The 20,471-nt window shown below is 40.2% G+C and overlaps 1 protein-coding gene across 1 annotated transcript; it reads left to right on the top strand.

Moving 5' to 3' along the window:
• Positions 1-257: 257 nt before the first annotated feature.
• Positions 258-20,250, top strand: LOC117092537 (zinc finger protein 780A-like). Its single transcript, XM_033226239.1, is given in 8 exon segments — positions 258-1,937; positions 7,544-7,597; positions 9,110-9,236; positions 10,729-10,824; positions 17,044-18,659; positions 18,745-19,162; positions 19,325-19,386; positions 19,388-20,250. Coding segments are annotated over 7 exon segments (2,604 nt in total). The 5' UTR covers positions 258-1,937; positions 7,544-7,588; the 3' UTR covers positions 19,664-20,250.
• Positions 20,251-20,471: the final 221 nt, after the last annotated feature.

The following is a 20,471-nucleotide window of genomic DNA, read 5'->3' as shown; positions in this document are numbered from 1 at the left end:
CTGCTCCCCCCACCCCACGACAGGCCCCAGTGTCTTATGTTCCCCACCCTGTGTCCAAGTGCTCTCATTGTTCAATTCCCACCTATGAGTGAGAACATGTGGTGTTTGGCTTTTTGTCCTTGCAATAGTGTGCTCAGAATGATGGTTTCTAGCTTTATCCATGTCCCTACAAAGGACATGAACTCATCCATTTTTATGGCTGCATAGTATTCCATGGTGTATATGTGCCACATTTTCTTAATCCAGTCTATCATTGATGGACATTTGGGTCTGACTTTTTAAAAATCCAATCTGACAATCTTTGTAAATTAAGGTGTTTAGACCATTTACATTTAATGTGATTATTGATATGGTTGAGTTGATTATCTTGTTATTCATTTTCTGTCACAATTCTGGAATGAAAAGACGTTTTGCTCTTTAGTATTCCATGTTTCCTCCTTATGTAGCATAGGAAACTAGAAAAATGATTTTGAAAGTTCAGTGTTGTTAGAGTACAACAGTGAAATCAGGCTCTTCCTAGGAAAAGCAAGCCCTTTTTTGCATTTGTTTATACTATTTTAACCAAGTGTTAATTATTCATCCTTCAAGATAAAGCAAGTAATTCTCTGTGTATTTTAATCCGTTTCCATGTCGTCCTGAATCACGTTTTTCTCTCCAGGTAACAGGAACATTGTCTCGAGGAATCCAGGACATTTGATTCTGAAATCTCCAATGTGAACCATACTTCCTCTCCTAGTATATAACCAACCAATTCTTTAGTTCAAGCTTTTCAAATTTATCCTAAGTCCCCTTCAAATAGCACAGAGAAGTGGAAGCCTATTGCTGGGAGTTAAAGCACCCACATCTTGACATAATTTTACTTTAAATTCTTCTTTCTTCTTTAAAAGTTCTGCTCATTTGCATTCTCCATGGAGAGAAAAAGTTATACTGACGCTCTGAGAGGGAAACGCTCCTCTCAGATGGGGATCCTCGCCCAAGGCAGAAACCTGTGCACCCCGCGGGCTGGAACTCCCACGAATCCACTAGGCTCGGCTCCCTTAGGGGTCAGCCCCCATAGTATGCTGGGATCAACCTGAGAGGATCAGAACTCAAGGCTTCTGAGGCTTTTTCTGTTCAGGACTGTATTTCCCAGCGGCCACCGCGCAAGTTCACTTCCGGTCTCCAGGGGTCGACGACATAGTGGGGTGAGGTCTTCGCGTCCTAGGAAGAGATCCGTGGCTGCGGGAGGTCTCTGCGGACTGGGGCTGGAACCTGACTGACCCGACAGTGCGGGTGGGCTAGAGAGAGGTGCTCAGAGTCGGAACCCCGGGGCGCAGACGGGATCTGTCGGATCCCCAGGCGTGCGTGTGCACGGGCATCAGACGAGGGGGATTGTGAGATTATGAGTGACGGAGGGGACTGTGTGAGTGTGTGCGTGAGGCCCTATGCACGGGCCCGGGAAGGCGTGTGGCCGCAGCGCACTTTGCTGGGGCTGTGTGAGTGTCACTATGCTGGTGCCCGTAAGCTCCTGCTGCTTCCTCCCTCTTTCCCCTTTACAGCTGCGGGGACTGCAGCAGAGCAATGGCCCCAGTAGGGAGGTCAGATATTGAGCCGAGAATGAAGCTTTACACAAGAAAGCGCAGAAGTGCCCCCGACTGTTCCCCAGGAGGGCAGCTACATGTTGAGAACCACAGCGTCCTCAGAGCTCTGTCCCCAGAAAGCAGCTCCAAACTGGTTGTACTGGTTGAACCGATTCCGCCTCCTTTCACTTCCTTCCTATTTCGTGTGAAGTGAGGGAAATTGTGGCCATGGAGGGAGGGTGCTTTCAAACTTAGTCTGCGCTCCAAGAAAAACCTGGAGTCTCACGCTTGCCGTACCCTTCCCCAGTCGTGTTATCATCCAAAAGAAGCACCTGGAGGAAGATGAGAGCATTATTTCTGCACATCTAAAAGTCAAGGGTGAGTTCGTGCTTTGTATTTGCTCAAGAAATGCGTTTTTGACTTTAGAATATTGAGATTCCCGTAAATTTTCAGTGAATCTGGGGGGATATGCAAATTAATTCATGCACCCCCCTTCACCTTTCCACTTAATATTCACAAAACCATTTGGCAAATCGTTCATACCTTCCTGTGCGCTCTCTTTTTCGAAGCTGGTATGGAAATACACCTCCAGTAGTTAATATTAAAACTCCATTTTAGACCCATATTTGGGAAGAAGGAGATTAGTGTTTAGGTGGAATCACACACCAGACATCAGTTGGTCTTTACAGACCTCCTTTTCCAAACAGGGAAGAATGGAGATGGTTGGATGATTTCCATTAGTCTGTGAGGCATTCGGGAGTGGAAAAGTGACCGCATAGAAATTGGTATCAACGAGAGCCAGGATTTTTCCAGGGAGTCCATGAGATGATATTTGTAATACTTGCCAGATCTCTCTGAGGTTTGGCAGCTCCGTTGTGTTTTGGGCGTGTGTGTGTGTGTGTGTGTGGACTGTGAGAGGCAATACAGTGTTGTGGTTAAGAATAGGGGAGTGGATCCAGAGTATTTAGGTTGGAATGTTGGTTCTGTCATGAGAATGAATTAATATCATAAAGCCCCTTAGAGCAGAGATAGGCATATAATAACGTTTAATATGTTTTAACTGTTGTTTTTGTGTAGTCATTTTAAGTCATTCCCCTTGACTGTCTATAGAACTGGAGCATTGGGAATATGTGATTCATGCGATTGCTGCTTGTATATTAAGAAAATGAGTGAGGTGCTCAAATGATCTAGGACAGAAATTCTTTTTAAATCGACAGATATAATTGTATGTATTTATCATCTGCAACATGATGTTTTATGGTATGTATACATTGTGGAATGACTAAATCTAGCTAATTAACAATGCATTACCTCACATAGTTATCATTTTTGTGGTAAGAACACTTAATATCCACTCTCCTAGCATTTTTCAAGGCTACAGAATATTGTTATTAATTGTAGATACCATGTTGTGTAATAATCTCTTGAACTTACTTCTCCTCCTGAAATTTTGTATCCTTTGACCAACATTTCCCCAGTCAACACTGCCCTCCTTCCTCCCTCACCCACATTATCCCAGATCTGTAAATACCATTCTACTCTCAACTTCTGTGATATCAACTTTTTTAGATTTGGCTGATGAGTGAGATCATGTGTCTTTCTGTGCTTGGCTTCCTTCACTTGATATGATGTTCTCCAGGCTCATCCATGTTTTTGCAAATGACAGAATTTCCTTTTTATGGCTAAATAGTATTCCCTTGTGTATATATACCTGCATATATACCACATTTTCTTTATCCATTCATTCATTGTTAGACACGTAGGTTGATGCCATATCTTGGCTATTGTGAATAGTGCTGTAATAAACATGGCTGTGCTGGTATCTCTTTGACATACGAATTTCATTTCCTTTGGAGATGTATTCCCAGTATTGGGATTGCTGGATCATATGGTAGTTGCATTTCTAACTTTTTGAGTAAGCTTCATACTGTTTTACATAATGGCTGTGCCCATTTACATTCTTGTCCACAGTGTGCAAGAGTTCCCTTTTCTCTACATTCTTGCCAATATTTGTTAACATTTGTCTTTCTAGTAGCCACCCTAACAGGTATGAGGTAATATCTTATTGCAGGTTTAATTTTCGTTTCCCTTATGATTAGTGATGTTGAGTATTTTTTCATATACTATTGGCCATTTTTTATGTCTTCTTTTGGGATGTGCCTATTCGGGTCCTTTGCCCATGTTTTAATCAGGTTTTTTTTTTTTTTGCTGTTGAGTTGTTTGACTTCCTCATATATTTTGGATCTTAATCTCTTATATATGTGGTTGCAAATATTTTCTCTCATTCCACATGGTGTTTCTTCACTTTGTTGATTGTTTCCTTTTCTGTGCAGAAGCTTTTTAGCTTGATATCATTTCATTTGTTCATTTTTGCTTTTGTTGCCTTTGCTTTTGAGGTCTTATCCCCAAAAAAATCATTGCTCAGATCAGCTTCATAGAACTTTCCCCCCATGTTTTCTTCTATTTGTTTCATAGTTTAGGATCTTACATTTAAGTATTTAATCTGTTTAGAGTTGATTTTTGTATAATGGTTTGAGATAAGGGTCTAATTGCATTTTTCTGCATATGGATACCTACTTTTCACAGTAGTATTTTTTGAAGAGTCTTTTTTTTTGAAGAGTCTTTTCCCCCATTGTATGTTCTTGGCACCCTCCTCAAAACTCAGTTGGTTATAAATATATGGATTTTTTCTGGGCCTCTCTATTCTGTTTCTTTGGTCTATGTGTCTTTTTTTATGTCAGTACCCTGCTGTTTTGGTTACTATAGCTTTGTAGTATATATTGAAGTCAGATAGTTTGATGCCTCCAACTTTGTTCCTTTTGCTCAAGATTGCTTTAGCTATTTGGGTCTTTTGTGGTTCTATACAAATTTTAGCATTTTTTGTTTTTTCCTATTTCTGTAAGCAATGTAGGACAGAAATTCTTTTTTTTTTTTTTTGAGACGGAGTCTCGCTCTGTCACCCAGGCTGGAGTGCAGTGGCCGGATCTCAGCTCACTGCAAGCTCTGCCTCCCGGGTTCACGCCATTCTCCTGCCTCAGCCTCCCGAGCAGCTGGGACTACAGGCGCCCGCCACCTCGCCCAGCTAGTTTTTTGTATTTTTTAGTAGAGACGGGGTTTCACCGTGTTAGCCAGGATGGTCTCGATCTCCTGACCTCGTGATCCGCCTGTCTCGGCCTCCCAAAGTGCTGGGATTACAGGTTTGAGCCACCGCGCCCGGCCTAGGACAGAAATTCTTAACCTGAGTTCTTGTGATTCCATTTATGGTCTCAGTGACCAAAAGCTCTTGAAATAAAATATTGAAGTATTATAGAAATTTATAAATGTGGGTTTTAGAGGGAGAAATAGTGTATCATTTCATAAGATTATAAAAAAATTTATGTGACCCATGAGGTTTGGATCCATTGATCTAGATAGAACATTGTTTCTCAGCTGGGGTGATGTTTAGAAACTTTTGGTTGTCATGATGTCAGGGAGGGTGCTACTTAGATCTAATGGATGGAGGTCAGGAATGCTGCTGAACATTGTATTATGCACAGGATAGCTCTCCCCACTCCCCCAACTAAGAATTATCTAGCACAATATGTCATTAGTGCCTAGGGTGAGAAACCGTGGTCTAGAATCAAAAGATTGTGATATCTGGAATGACATTGTAAATGATCTTGTATAAACTAAGTGTTCTGTAATATAGAAATCATTAAGTTAATCATATTAGACCCAAGTGATAGAGTATTATGCAGGTAATAAAATGATGTCTATAAGGAATTATGAAAAGAAAAATATTTGATATATCATTAAGCAATATTCATGCTATGAGCAATAATACTCAAGAAAATGTTGCGTGAGACGGGGTACGGTGGCTCACACCTGTAATTCCAACACTTCTGGAGGCTGAGACAGGCAGATCATTTGAGGTCAGGAGTTTGAGACTAGCCTTGCCAACATGGTGAAACCTTGTCTCTACTAAAAATACAAAAACTAGCCAGGGGTGGTGGCAGGCGCCTGTAATCCCAGCTATTCAGGAGGCTGAGGCAGGAGAATTGCTTGAACCTGGGAGGCAGAGGTTGCAGTGAGCTGAGATCAGGCCATAGCACTCCAGCCTGGGTGACAGAGCAAGACTTCACCCCGCCCCCCCAAAAGAAATAGTTATATTGTATGTGAATCCCATATACTAAGATAGGGTTTTTGTATAAGAATTCGGTAAGAATCATATCTAAAGGCATTCTATAAGAATTATATCTAAAATAATATTTTAATTGGTTATTTGGTGAAGAAGGAAACCAAGCATAGTGGTGTATATTCCACAAATTTTCTCACATAGTTTGCAAATGCCACTTATCTGCATTGTGTTCATTCGAAGAAGAATCTTGATAATGAGAATATCTAATTATATTGGTGAGATACAGCTAAAAGGTGTTAGAACTACCTGATGTTATTTTTTATAGTCGCATTAACCTCTTGTTGAACCTCATGACAGGCTCAGGTTTTTTTCCTGATAACTCTGTTTTTATTTTTTACTTCAAAAGTAGAAATAGACTATCATTAATGCATACAAGTCATTGGTTGGGGACTTGCAGAAAATTTTTTCTAGAAATTGTTCCAACATACATAGAAAAACATAGACATCTTAGTGTTGGTCAAGAATTGGAAAATAAAGGAAACAAACTCGTTAAGTAAAAACAATAGCTCATTAGATTATCCTGACTTTTTCCCCCCAAGTTCAAAGGGAGATATCTAAATAAAAAGTGTCTTTCATCTCATTTGGAGAAGTTTCCTCATAGGAAAGAAATGTGTATGTACATTTACATATGTCCATATATAGAGATGCATACACACACGTGTGTGTGTATAGATATATATATGTGAATATAACTGTAAATATTCCAAGTTAATGCCTGGGTGTAGTTACAATTTTTTTTTTTTTTTCTGACATGAAGTCTCACTCTGTTGCCAGGCTGGAGTGCAATGGCGCGATTTTGGCTCACTGCAACCTCTGCCTCCTGGGTTCAAGCGATTCTCGTGCCTCAGCCTCCCGAGTAGCTGGGATTACAGGCATGTACCACCAAACCCAGCTAATTTTTGTATTTTTAGTAGAGACGGGGTATCACCATGTTGGCCAGGATGGTCTCGATCTCCTGACCTCATGATCTGCCTGTCTTGGCCTCCCAAAGTGCTGGGATTACAGGTGTGAGCCACTGTGCCCGACCACACCTTTTTGCTTCTTAAGCAAAAAGAAGAAAATTGGAGCTACACAGAGGAGAACTCTTAACATGCATATAATTTTCTAAATTTTTTTCTACTGATGTCTGTTAGTCTTTTTATTAATATTTCTATATACATATATTTTACAAATGTAATCATATTATCCTGTTTTGTAATCTGATTTTTCTGTTAATCATAGAATACCACCTATTCTATTACACGGATGTTCTAAACTGTATTAACCAACTGGCTTTTGCTGAACTCAGAATGCTGAACACTGCCCTTGCAATTCTGTCTATATATCCTTTCCAGTTCTCATGCCTTGCCCCACTGCACCCAGTCCTGAGTTCACAAAGAGGTTCTGGATTGGATGATGCGATCCCTTCTCAGCTCTGAAAGGTGGGACTAGGGGAGGAGGATCTGCTTAGGGCAGGATCAGAGGCCCAGTCCTAGGCCAAGATAGGTATCCCAAGAATAGAGGACTGGCTGGAAGCCACAACTTCAAGGCAGAAATGCCTGTGCTCAGCATTCATGCTTCTGCCGCAGGTTGCCTTGGATGTAGGCCAGAGCTTGGTTTCATCCCGACTCCACCTGTTCACTGCCAATTTATTTGTGAGAGAGTGTGTGTGGGGACAAGGGGAGTGATGGGAGGTGGTGGAAGTGTGCATGTTAGCAGGAGTAGTTGGAGAAATAGGAATGGAGAATAAAATAGTTATTTGCTTCAGTACTTTGAGAGCATTGAGACACAGCTTTAATTATGGCCTTTTTTTGTTGTTGTTTTCCAGGGGAGAAGCACGAGGAAGATTGACCAATTTTGTAATTCTAGAAACATGGTCCATGTAAGTTGGTATTTCTCTTTTTTCCTTCAAATATGGTGACTTTCGGGTTAGGTGACTGTTATTATTTAACCTGAAGCTTCTTACCTAGGATCTATGATCTTACACCCCAATTTGTCCCATTATAGTGAAGGTTGGTGACAAAAAAAAAAACAGTCAGTGTTCTTCCTATTTGTACCTCTGTTTCCTACTGGCTTTGATGTTTTCTTTGAACAGGTTATTCAGTCTGTGCTCTGTACTCAGACCTTGGTCAGGAAGAATATTGGAACAGTGGAGGAATCAGTCCCCACAGGGAAACAGGGTCTTATGGGTTTGATAAGTTACAGATGATTGACCACACTTGGGAATACTTTGAAACTTCACAGACTAGAGCTTTCCAGGTAGCTAAGGTAGAATTCCATAGTGAGTGGCCTCAGTCTGCAAGTGTGACAAGATGTTCTGCTTTATGAGGCTTTTAGGAAAGTGATCAGTGAGGATAGTGGGCAGTAACAGGGAGAAGATAATTCAGGGCATGAATGATAGGTGATTATAGATTCTCTGGCCAGACGTGGTGGCTCACGCAGTCCCAGCACTTTGGGAGGCCGAGGCGGGTGGTGGATCACTTGAGGTCAGGAGTTTGAGACCAGCCTGGCCAACATGGTGAAACCCCGTCTCTTCTAACAACAACAACAACAATAACAACAAAATTAGCCTATTGTGGTGGTACGCACCTGTAATCCCAGCTGCACAGGAGGCTGAGGCAGGAGAATTGCTTGAACCCGGGAGGTGGAGGTTGCAGTGAGCTGTGATCGTGCCACTGCACTCCAGCCTGGGTAACAGAGTGAGACTTTGTCTTAGGAAAGAAAAAAAATTATCAGAATTGGGAAAATCCTTAGAGGCCCTGGCCATCCTCAATGTATAAATAGAAAAAAATGAATAAATCTAATATGTCAGTTATATTGACTTTCATGCAGCTTATACAAATCATTTGTCATGACAAGAAAAAATACTTTTGCTATCATCTCATACCATAATGAGCTTGAGGATTAAGAACATTCTTCAATTGTATGCAACCCCCACCTTTTTTTTTTTTTTTTTTTTTTTTTCTCTGAGACAGGGTCTTGCTCTGTGGCCCAGGCTGGAGTGCAGTGGCGTGATCACAGTTCACTGTAGCCTTGAACTCCTGGGCTCGAGCTATACTCCTACCTCAGCCTCCCAAGTAGCCGGGACTACAGGTATGTGATACCACACACAGTTACTTGTTTAATTTTTGCAGAGACAGGATATCATTATGTTGCCCAGGCTAGTCTCAAAGTCCTGGGCTCAAGCAATCCTCCCAGCTCGACCTCCTGAGTAGCTGGGATTATAGGGATGAGCCACCATGCTCAGCCAGCAGCAGGATTCTTGAGGAATGTGCAGGCACTCTGTGAATTTCCATATTGCTTTTTTCTTACAGTACACTCCTTCACTTCCTCTCCTTTCGTCTTGAAACAATTTTCTTCAATTTCACCATAATACATGTGTTTGTGGTTTCAGGGATCAGTGACATTCAGGGATGTGGCCATCAACTTCTCTCAGGAGGAGTGGGAGTGCCTGCAGCCTGAACAGAGGACCTTGTACAGGGACGTGATGTTGGAGAACTATAGCCACCTGATCTCACTGGGTAAGGTCATTGGTCCCAGTTATTTTTGTGTCTGCTCTCTGGAATATCAGCTTTCTTCACCATGAATTTCAGGGCTATCTTTTAAGAGGTGGCTGAATTCCTTCTTCTTGTTCCCAAAGGAATGGATTGAGATTTGTTGGGTTGAAAACAGGCACCTCCCTGGAGCCCCTGCCTCTTGCCTACTCCACAGTGGCCTCCATTACGCTAGTCCTCTCTGTAATTGCCTCTTTCTGTCCATGACCATGGGGCTGAATTTGAAATCTTGTACATTCATTGAAAGATATTGTCTAAGAACCAGGTTTCATATTATGTTTGATGTCAGAATTACTGTAGATTTTCTGTTTGTTGGTTTGTTTTTGTTTTTCTGGCCCACCTGTAAGGAGAAGAGTGTCTTGAATTTTTCTATCAAAGAAACCTCTATGATCACTGGGAGGTTGAGGCTGCAGTGAGCTGTACCCATCACTGCACTCCAGCCTGGGCAATAGACTGAGACCTTGTCTGAAAAACAAAAACAGACAAACAAAAATGTCTGTTATTTACATATACTGACTGGGTTGACAGAAATTCATTTAACACTAAAGTGAATGCATTTCATTTCCTTCAATAAACATTGCGTTACTTGTTTTGTAGCTGAAAGTTTCAGGCCATGGAGTTTATGTATTTTTTTTTTTTGAGACGGAGTCTCGGTCTGTCACCCAGGCTGGAGTGCTGTGGCCGGATCTCAGCTCACTACAAGCTCTGCCTCCCAGGTTCACGCCATTCTCCTGCCTCAGCCTCCCGAGTAGCTGGGACTACAGGCGCCGCCACGTCGCCCGGCTAGTTTTTTGTAGTTTTTAGTAGAGACGGGGTTTCACTGTGTTAGCCAGGATGGTCTCGATCTCCTGACTTCGTGATCTCCCCGTCTCGGCCTCCCAAAGTGCTGGGATTACAGGCTTGAGCCACCGCGCCCGGCCTATGTATTTTCATTGAGTAAATATACTGAGTGAGCTGTACATGTCTAAGGATGCAAAATAAATGACAATAATAAACATAATCTTGACTTTGTGCTACTGTGTATCAGGTAATGTTAGAAGTGTTTTACTTACATTAACTTATTTAGTCTTAGTTTCAATCCTATAAAATAGGTATTATATCATCCCCATTTAAGAGCTGGGAAAACTGAAGGACAGAGTTTAAATGACTTACCTGAGGTCATACTAGTAGTGAGTAGCAGAGACAGGATTTGAACGCGGCAGTCTGGCTTGAAGTTTCCTGCTCTCAACCATTCAGTTATACCTCTTTCTGAGGGATAAGATTCTGAGTTTAAATGAAAGAAAGTCCTTTTCTAACATAGTTAGAAAAGAGTACTCTTACTCGACCTCTCACTCTTATCTGAAGTCTCTTCTCAATATTGTTTTGACTTGTAATTTATTATAAGTTTAAGCAGGTCACAAAGATTTGGAAAAAAATTTTGTATTAAAAAAATTCTACATGTGTCATTCCTTTTATGCAGGAAGTTCCATTTCTAAACCAGATGTGATTACGTTACTTGAGCAAGAGAAAGAGCCCTGGATGGTTGTCAGGAAAGAAACAAGCAGATGGTATCCAGGTAAGTGAGAGCAAAGCAGGCAGGGGGAAGCCATCATTGTCCCGGACAGCCCATGTCCTCAGAAAGGAGTCACACCCCTGAGAGGTGGTTTGAAAAACTTTCTTCGACGACCTAAATTGTGTTGGATAAAAATGCCCAAGACCTGGGAAGGAAGTAAAGATTATAGCAGAAGCCGTCGCCAAGGAACTTCATCATTTACTAATCACCTAATTTCTGTTCTCTTATTTCCTTCCCCTTTTAGTGGAGTAAGTTCCCTCTGTTTTTCCCAGTGTAAACTTTTTTTTTTTTTTAAATGGAATCTTGCTCTGTCCTGCAATGTGGAGTGCAGTGATGTGATCTTGACTCACTGCAACCTCTGCCTCTTGGGTTCAAGCAATTCTCATGCCTCAGCTTCCCAAGTAGCTGGGATGACAGGTGCCCACCACCGCACCTGGCTAATTTTTGTATTTTTAGTAGAGATGAGGTTTCACCGTGTTGGCCAGGTTGTTCCTGAATTCCTGACCTCAGGTGATCTGCCCACCTCAGCCTCCCAAATTCCTGGGATTACAGGTGTGAGCCATCATGCCCAGCCCATTTGCCAACTTTTTAATAGGATTTTTTTTTTTTGCTGTTATTTGAGTCTTGTCAGAGAAATAGTTGCAAATAATTTCTCTCATTTAATTTTGTCTATTCCCTCTGTTGATAGTTTCCTTTGTTCTGCAGAAGCGTTTTAGTTTAATACAGTTCCATTGATCTATTTTTGTTTCTGCTGCCTGTGCTTTTGCAGTGTTAACCAGAAAATGTTTGCCTAGGTCAATGTCCTGAAGCACTTCCTTTATGTTTTCTTTTGGTTGTTTTGTAGTTTTGAGTCTTACATGTAAGTCTTTAATCCATTTCCAGTTGATTTTTGTATATGGTGAGAAATAGGGGTCTGGTTTCATTCTATCGCATATGGATATCCAGTTGCTCCAGCACCATTTCTTTCTTTATTTTTAATTATTATTTTCCAACTTTTATTTTAGGTCTAAGGGGTACACGAGTGGGTTTATTACATGGGTAAATTGCATGTTGTGGCGGGTTTGCTGTACAGATTGTTTCACCACCCAGATAAGAAGCATAGTACCCAATAGGTAGTCTCTGGGTCTTCGTCCTCCCACCCTCTACTCTCAAGTAGGCCCTGATGTCTGTTGTTCTGTTCTTTGTGTCCATGTGTACTCAATGTTTAGCTCCCACTTATAAGTGAGAATATGTAGTCTTTGGTTTTCTGTTCCTTCATTAATTTGCTTAGGATAATGGCATCCAGTGCCATCCATATTGCTGTACATAATCTTGTTCTTTTTTATGGTTATGTAGTCTTCCTTGGGGTATATGTACCACATTTTCTTTAGCCAGGTGGTTAACCATTCATGGACATTTAAGTTGATTCCATGTCTTTGCTATTATGAATAGTGCTACAATAAATGTAGGCATTCATGTACCTTTAGGTTAGAACTATTTTCTTTTTTTGTTTCTGTCTTGTCTGGTTTTTGTTTCATGGTATGCCAGCTTCATAGAATGAGTTAAAGAGAATTTCCTCCTCTGAAATTTTTTGGAATAGTTTGAGGAGAATTGGTATTAGTTCTTTGTTTGGTAGATAAAATTCAGCAGTGAAGTCATCAGTCCTGGAGTTTTCTTTTTTGGGCGACATTTTATTACTGATTCAGTCTCATTACTCATTATTGGCCTGTTCAGCTTTTCTGTTTCGATGATCTTTTCTGTTTCTGTGGTGTCAGTGGTAATATCTCCTTTTTTATTTCTGATTTTGGTTATTCTCTTTTCTTCTTGGTTAGTCAAGCTAGTGGTTTATTAATTATATTTATGTTTTTTAAAAAACAACTTTTCATTTCATTGATCTTTTGTATTATTTAGTCTGTATGTTATTTAGTTCTGCCCTGATTTCATTGGATTGTTTATTTGAAATCTTTCTACTTTTTCAATGTTGGTGTTTATTGCCATCAACTTCGCTCTTAGCAGTGCTTTTGCTGTATCCCATAGGTTTTGCTATGTTGAATTCTGATTTTCATTTGTTTCAAGAAATTTTTTGATTTCCTCCTTAATTTCTTTCTTGACACAGTGGATATGTATGAGCAGGTTGTTTAATTTCCATGTGTTGTACAGTTTCCAAAGTTCCTCTTATTACTGATTTCTCGTTCTATTCCATGTCTGAGAAAATACTTGATATAATTTTGGTTTTGAAGAATTTGTTAAGAATTGCATCCTAACGTATGGTCTATCCTAGAGAATGTTCTGTGTGCTAATGAGAGTATGTGTATTCTGTAGCTATTTGATGAAATGTTCAGTAAATGTCTGGTAGGCCTGTTTTGTCTAATGTGAAGTTTAAATTCAATGTTTCTTTGTTAATTTTCTATCTAGATGATCTGTCTAATTCAGAGTGGGGTGTTGAAGTCCCCAGTGATTATTGCCCTGGAATATATCTCTCTCCCTTTTGATCTAATATTCACCTTATATATCTGGGTGTTCTGGTGTTGGGATTATAGTATGTTTAGAATTATTATATCCTCTTGCTGAATTGATCCCTTTGTCATTATACCATGACCTTTTTTGTCTCTTTTTGCTGCTTTTGACTTAAAATCTTTTTTGTCTGATATAAATATAGCTATTCCTGCTCACTTTTGGTTTCTATTTGCATAGAATATCTTTTACTATTCCTTTACTTTCAATCCATATGTTTCTTTACCAGTGAGATGAGTCTCTTGTTGGCAGCATATAATTGGGTCACTTTTTAAAAATCCATTCAGCCAGTCTATATCTTTTAGATGAAAAGTTTAATCAATTACATTCAATGTGATTACTGATATGTGAGGGCTTATTCTTGTCATTTTATTAATTGATTTCTAGTTGATTTGTATATCCTTTGTTCCTTTGTTTCTCTTTTATTTTTTATCATTGTGGTTTGGTTGTTTTCTATAGGGATAACATTTGAGTTCTTTCTCCTTATTTGTGTGTTTGCTGTGTCAGTGGGTTTTATAATTTTGTATGTTTTCACAATGGTAGATATTCTTTCACTTATAAGTGTAGGACTCTTAAGCATATCTTGTAGAGCTGGTCTACCCTCAGCTTTTGTCTGGGAAATATTATTTTTTCTTCATTTATGTTGGATAATTTGCTGAGGATAGTATCCTTGATTGGCAAGTTTTTTCTTTCAACATTTTGAATGTATCATTTCATTCTCTCTCATTTCTTTCTGTTGAGAAATCTGCTCTTTGGCTGATGAGAGTTCCCTTGTAAGTAACTAGATGCTTTTCTCTTGCTGTTTTTAGTATTCTCTCTTTGTCTTTTTTTTTTTTTGAGACGGAGTCTCGCTCTGTCGCCCAGGCTGGAGTGCAGTGGCCGGATCTCAGCTCACTGCAAGCTCCGCCTCCCGGGTTTACGCCATTCTCCTGCCTCAGCCTCTGGAGTAGCTGAGACTACAGGTGCCCACCACCTTGCCCTGCTAGTTTTTTGTATTTTTAGTAGAGATGGGGTTTCACAGTATTAGCCAGGATGGTCTCGATCTCCTGACCTTGTGATCCGCCCGTCTCGGCCTCCCAAAGTGCTGGGATTACAGGCTCGAGCCACCGTGCCCGGCCTCTCTCTTTGTCTTTGACTTTTGTATTTTGACCATAATGTGCCATGGAGAAGACCTTTTTGTGTTGTTATCTATTTGGGTATGTCTGAGCTTCCTATATCTGGATGTCTACATCTCTTGCTAGAGTTGGAAAGTTTCCAGCTATTATTTCATTAAATAGATTTTCTTTCCTTTATTTTTTCTCTTCATCTCTGGGACCTCAAAATTTCAAATATTTGGTTGTTTTATGATGTCCCACACAGGGTCTTTATTTCTTCTTCTCTTTTTCTTTTTCTGTTTTTGTCTGACTGGGTTATTTCAAAAGAATTGGCTTTATGTTCTGAGATTCTTCTACTTGATCTAGTCTGTTGTTGAAGATTTTTAATGTATTTTATATTTTATTCAATGAATTATTCAGTTTCAGAATTTCTGTTTGGTTCTTTTTTATAATGAAATTGGTAAATTTCTTCTTCTTATCCTGAGGTTTTTTTGTTTTTTTTTTTCTGATTTCTTTGTATTGTTCTTCCAATTCTCTTGTATCTCACTTAGCTTCTTTATATAATTATTTTTAATTATTTTGCTAGGATATAACATTTTCCCCCCATTGGAATGTTTCTGGACAATTATTATGTTCCTGTGGAGATGTCATGTTTCCTTCTTTTTTTTTTTTTTTTTGTGACTTCCTGTGTTTATTCTCATTTTTTTGAATTTGCTTTTGTAGGGGAGGCTTTTTTCCTAAAGATGTATCTATGGTTAATAGGGTTGGATAGAGCATTTTCACTTTGATTCTGGGTGTGTGCAGTAGTGTTGTTATATAGTGTTATGATTTTTTTTTTTTTTTTGAGACAGAGTCTCGCTCTGTCGCCCAAGCTGGAGTGCAGTGGCCGGATCTCAGCTCACTGCAAGCTCCGCCTCCCGGGTTCACGCCATTCTCCTGCCTCAGCCTCCCGAGTAGCTGGGACTACAGGCGCCCGCCACCTCACCGGCTAGTTTTTTGTACTTTTTAGTAGAGACGGGGTTTCACCGTGTTAGCCAGGATGGTCTCGATCTCCTGACCTTGTGATCCGCCCGCCTCGGCCTCCCAAAGTGCTGGGATTACAGGCTTGAGCCACCGCGCCCGGCCGATTTTTTTTTTTTTTACTGTAAACAGTGTCATTGGTGTCTGTGATTTCTTCATTGGCTTTGGTTGTGATGGTTAGTGGAGGGTATGGTGAAGTTTTATTGGGGATGAGGAGTGATATAGTTTAGGTATTTTCCCCTCTAAATCTCAAGTTGAAATGTAATCCCCAGTGTTGGAGATGGGGCCTGGTGGGAGGTAATTGGATCATGGGAGTTGATTTCTCATGAATGGCTTAGCACCACCCCCTTGGTGCTGTCCTCACAATAGTGAGTTCTTGCAGTACCTGGTTATTAAAAATATATGGCACTTCTCCTTGTTCTCTCTCTTGCTCCTTCTCTTGCTGTGTGACATTCTTTGTCCTGTGCTGCCTTCTTTGATGAGTAAAAGCCCCCTAAGGCCTCCCCAGAAGCTGAGCAGATGCCAGCGCCATGCTTGTACAACCTGCAGAACCATGAGCCAGTTAATACTAATTTTTTCATAAATTACCCAGTCTCAGGTATTCCTTTAATGCAAGAATGGCCTAGCACTAGGACACTAGGTAGGCAAGTCCTTGGGCTCTGGTGGTGGCAGTAGCAGTACAGACATGCCTGTTTTGGGGCCCCAGGGTAGTCTATGCTGGTACTAGTATTAGTGTGTCTAAGCACATTGATTCTTTGGCCTCCTTGTGGTTTGGATGATAATAGTATGCTGGGTGGGTGGATGGGTTCTTGGATTCTTGGGCAGCAAGCGTGGCATGGGTGATGGTAGTAGTAGTGAACAGGACAAACTTCTGGCTCCAAAGCAGTAAGTGCTTGGTGTTGGAGGTGACTGTGATGGGCTGGGTGGGCCAGTCCACAGAACATCCGGTTGTGAGTACAGGTAGGTGCCAGTTGTGGAGGTAGCAGCAGGTTATATGGGTCTGACCTCAGGCCTCTGTGATGAGTGCTTAGGTAGCAAAGGTGGTAGATGGATCAGGGTGATCCCCAGGTTCCCAGATGGTGTGCTTGGGGACTTGGGCACAGAGCTGGGTCTGATGGACCTGACCTTAGGCCCCCCAGTTGTACGTGTTGGTTCTTATGGTGAGTAGGGGTGGAGTGATCCCCAGGCCCCTGGCAGTATGCTGCTGTTGATTTTCTTTTCCAATGTGAGTTGAAATTTTCTTGTATATGCCAGTATATTTGGATTGTATCCTGGACATTCTAATTACTGACTATGAAGCTATGGGTCTCATGGTCTTAAGTCCTGTAGAACATATCAGTATGTTTCAATAGATAGTCGACGAAGTTAGGTTCAACCTTTGGTGGTTCATTTTCCTATTTTTACATGTACATAACCAGGCTGGCTCGGATGTGCATTTGCTTCCACTGGAAACGGAAGTGATACGAGAAAGGTTCTATTTACCAACTTTGTTGGTTTTGGCTAATAAAACCAATAAAGGTTTTATTGGTTTGAATTGATAGTTTCAGTTGATGAAAGGACTTTGCATGTATGTTATAGGAAAATAAAATAGGTTTGCTTTCTTCATTTCTTTCAGATTTGGAGTCAAAATATGGACCTGAGAAAGTATCTCCAGAAAATGACATATCTGAAGTAAATTTACCCAAACAGGTTATAAAGCACATAAGTACAACTCTTGGCCTCGAGGCCTTTTATTTTAGAAACTACTCAGAATATGGAAGATTTGAGGGACTACAGGGATATCAAGAAGGACGTATCAATCAAAAGATGATCAGCTGTGCAAAACTGCCTACTTATACTCCTCATGCTTCTCTTATTTGCAATACACATAAACCGTATGAATGTAAGGAATGTGGGAAATACTTTAGTCGTAGTGCAAATCTTCTTCAGCATCAGAGTATTCATACTGGAGAGAAACCCTTTGAATGTAAGGAGTGTGGGAAAGCCTTTCGACTTCATATACAATTTACTCGACATCAGAAATTTCATACTGGTGAGAAACCTTTTGAATGTAACGAATGTGGAAAGGCCTTTAGTCTTCTTACCCTGCTTAATCGCCATAAGAACATTCACACAGGTGAGAAACTGTTTGAATGTAAGGAATGTGGGAAGTCCTTTAATCGTAGTTCAAACCTTGTTCAACATCAGAGTATTCATGCTGGTGTAAAACCATATGAATGTAAGGAGTGTGGGAAAGGCTTCAATCGTGGTGCACACCTTATTCAGCATCAGAAAATTCATTCCAATGAGAAACCCTTTGTATGCAAGGAATGTGGGATGGCCTTTCGATATCATTACCAACTTATTGAACATTGCCAGATTCATACTGGTGAGAAACCCTTTGAATGTAAAGAATGTGGAAAGGCGTTTACTATTCTCACAAAGCTTGTTCGACATCAGAAGATTCATACTGGTGAGAAACCCTTTGAATGCAGAGAATGTGGGAAGGCCTTTAGTCTTCTCAACCAGCTTAATCGCCATAAGAACATTCACACAGGTGAAAAACCATTTGAATGTAAGGAATGTGGGAAGTCCTTTAATCGTAGCTCAAACCTTGCTCAACATCAGAGTATTCATGCTGGTGTAAAACCATATGAATGTAAGGAGTGTGGGAAAGGCTTTAATCGTGGTGCACACCTTATTCAGCATCAGAAAATTCATTCCAATGAGAAACCTTTTGTATGTAGGGAATGTGAGATGGCCTTTAGATATCATTGCCAACTTATTGAACATTCTCGAATTCATACTGGTGACAAGCCATTTGAATGTAAAGACTGTGGGAAGGCCTTCAATCGTGGCTCGAGCCTTGTTCAACATCAGAGTATTCACACTGGTGAGAAGCCCTATGAATGTAAGGAATGTGGGAAGGCTTTTAGACTTTACCTACAACTTTCTCAACATCAGAAAACTCACACAGGTGAGAAACCCTTTGAATGTAAGGAATGTGGGAAATTCTTCCGTCGTGGTTCAAATCTTAATCAACATCGAAGTATTCATACTGGAAAGAAACCCTTTGAATGTAAGGAATGTGGGAAAGCCTTTCGACTTCATATGCACCTTATTCGACATCAGAAATTGCATACTGGTGAGAAGCCCTTTGAATGTAAGGAGTGTGGGAAAGCCTTTCGACTTCATATGCAACTTATTCGACACCAGAAATTGCATACTGGTGAGAAACCCTTTGAATGTAAGGCGTGTGGAAAGGTTTTTAGTCTTCCCACCCAGCTTAATCGCCATAAGAATGTTCACACAGGTGAGAAGCCATCTTGAATGTAAGGAATGTGGAAAATCCTTTAATCGTGTCTCAAACCATGTTCAACATCAGAGTATTCATGCTGGTGTAAAACCATGTGAATGTAAGGAGTGTGGGAAAGGCTTCAATCGTGGTTGAAACCTTACTCAGCATCAGAAAATTCATTCCAGTGAGAAACTCTTTGTATGTAAGGAGTGGAGGAAGACCTTTCGATATCATTACCAACTTACTGAACATTACCAAATTCACACTGGTAAAGAAAAGCCCTTTGAATGTAAAGAATGTGGAAAGGCCTTTAGTTTTCTGACACAGCTTGCTGGACTTCAGATCATTTATACTGGCGAGAAGCCATTTGAATTTGAGGAATGTGGGAAGGCCTTCAATAGTGGCTCAAACCTTATTCAACATCAGAGTATTCATACGGGTGAGAAACTCTATGAATGTAAGGAGTGTGGGAAAACTTAGATTTAGTTTGGTCCTGACTGCACATCAAAGAATTCATACTGGTATGAAGCCCTGTGAATGTACAGAATGTGGGAAGACCTTTAGTTGTAGCTCAAACATTATTCAACACGTTAAAATTCATACTGGTGAGAAACCCTAGAATGTAAGGAATGTGGGAAAGCATTTACTGTGGATTATCAGCTTTCTTAACATCAGAAAATTCATAATAGTTAGAAATTTTATGACTATAAGGAGTGTGGACAAGCCTTCACTGTGTATGAAAAATTTACTCAACACTGGAGAGCTCATACTGATGAGAAATCTTGTGAACATGAAAGAATGTGTGAAGAACTTTCCTCATGGCCTGGGATTTGCTCAACATCAGAGTATTCATACTTCCGAGAAATCTTTGGGTGTAAGGAATGTGAGGCGTTTTATAGCCACACTAAATACCTTAGTGTTTGGAGAAGATATTTCTTGTGAGAAAGTCTTTGAATGAGGAATATAGGGTAGTTGTTATGTTCACAATATACTCCCTATGAAATACTTTACCAGATACAGGCATACCTCACTGAATTGTGCATTGCAGTTATTGTGTTTTATACAAATTGAAGGTTTGTGGCAACCCTGTGGTGAGCAAGATGATCAGGTCCATTTTCCAAACATCATGTGTGCATTTCATGTCTTTATGTCACATTTTGGTAATTCTCAGAATATTTCAAACTTTTTCATTGTTATGTATCTATTATGGTGATCAATAACCAGTGATTTTTGATGTTACTATTGTAATTGCTTTGGGATACCACAAATCCTGCCCATAAAAGATGGTAAACCTAGTTGATACTTGTGGGTTTGGAAGGAATTGTCAAATATACAACCATATACCCCCACCTAGATTCAAAATTATTAACAAATTTGCACGTTTATATTTTGTATATTTGTTGTACCATTGAGAATAAGTTTTAGACATCATGACACTTTACCCTTTATTTAATCAACATATGTATCACCCAAACATAAAGACAAAATCATATAGCCGTTGTACCATAATTACCCTTAAGGAAACTATTCATAATTCTGTAATATTCCATTTTCAGGTTTCTTCATTGGCTTCCAAACCATCTTTTACAGCTATTCATATTCAAAGGAGAATCCATTGCAGACTCTGCATTGCATTTGGTTAACTCTCTTTAGTATATTGTAGCCTGGAAATCCTATGAATGTAGGCTCTCAAAAGCTACAGAGGCTTAAGCCTTAGCTTATAAGTCTGGGCCTTTATGTTTTTTATTTCTCCAGGTGATTGTGAT

The sequence above is a fragment of the Trachypithecus francoisi genome, unplaced genomic scaffold (assembly GCF_009764315.1).
Source record: "Trachypithecus francoisi isolate TF-2019V2 unplaced genomic scaffold, Tfra_2.0 Lachesis_group12, whole genome shotgun sequence".
Classification (NCBI taxonomy): Eukaryota; Metazoa; Chordata; class Mammalia; order Primates; family Cercopithecidae; genus Trachypithecus; species Trachypithecus francoisi.
This window is presented reverse-complemented; position numbering and strand designations above follow the sequence as displayed.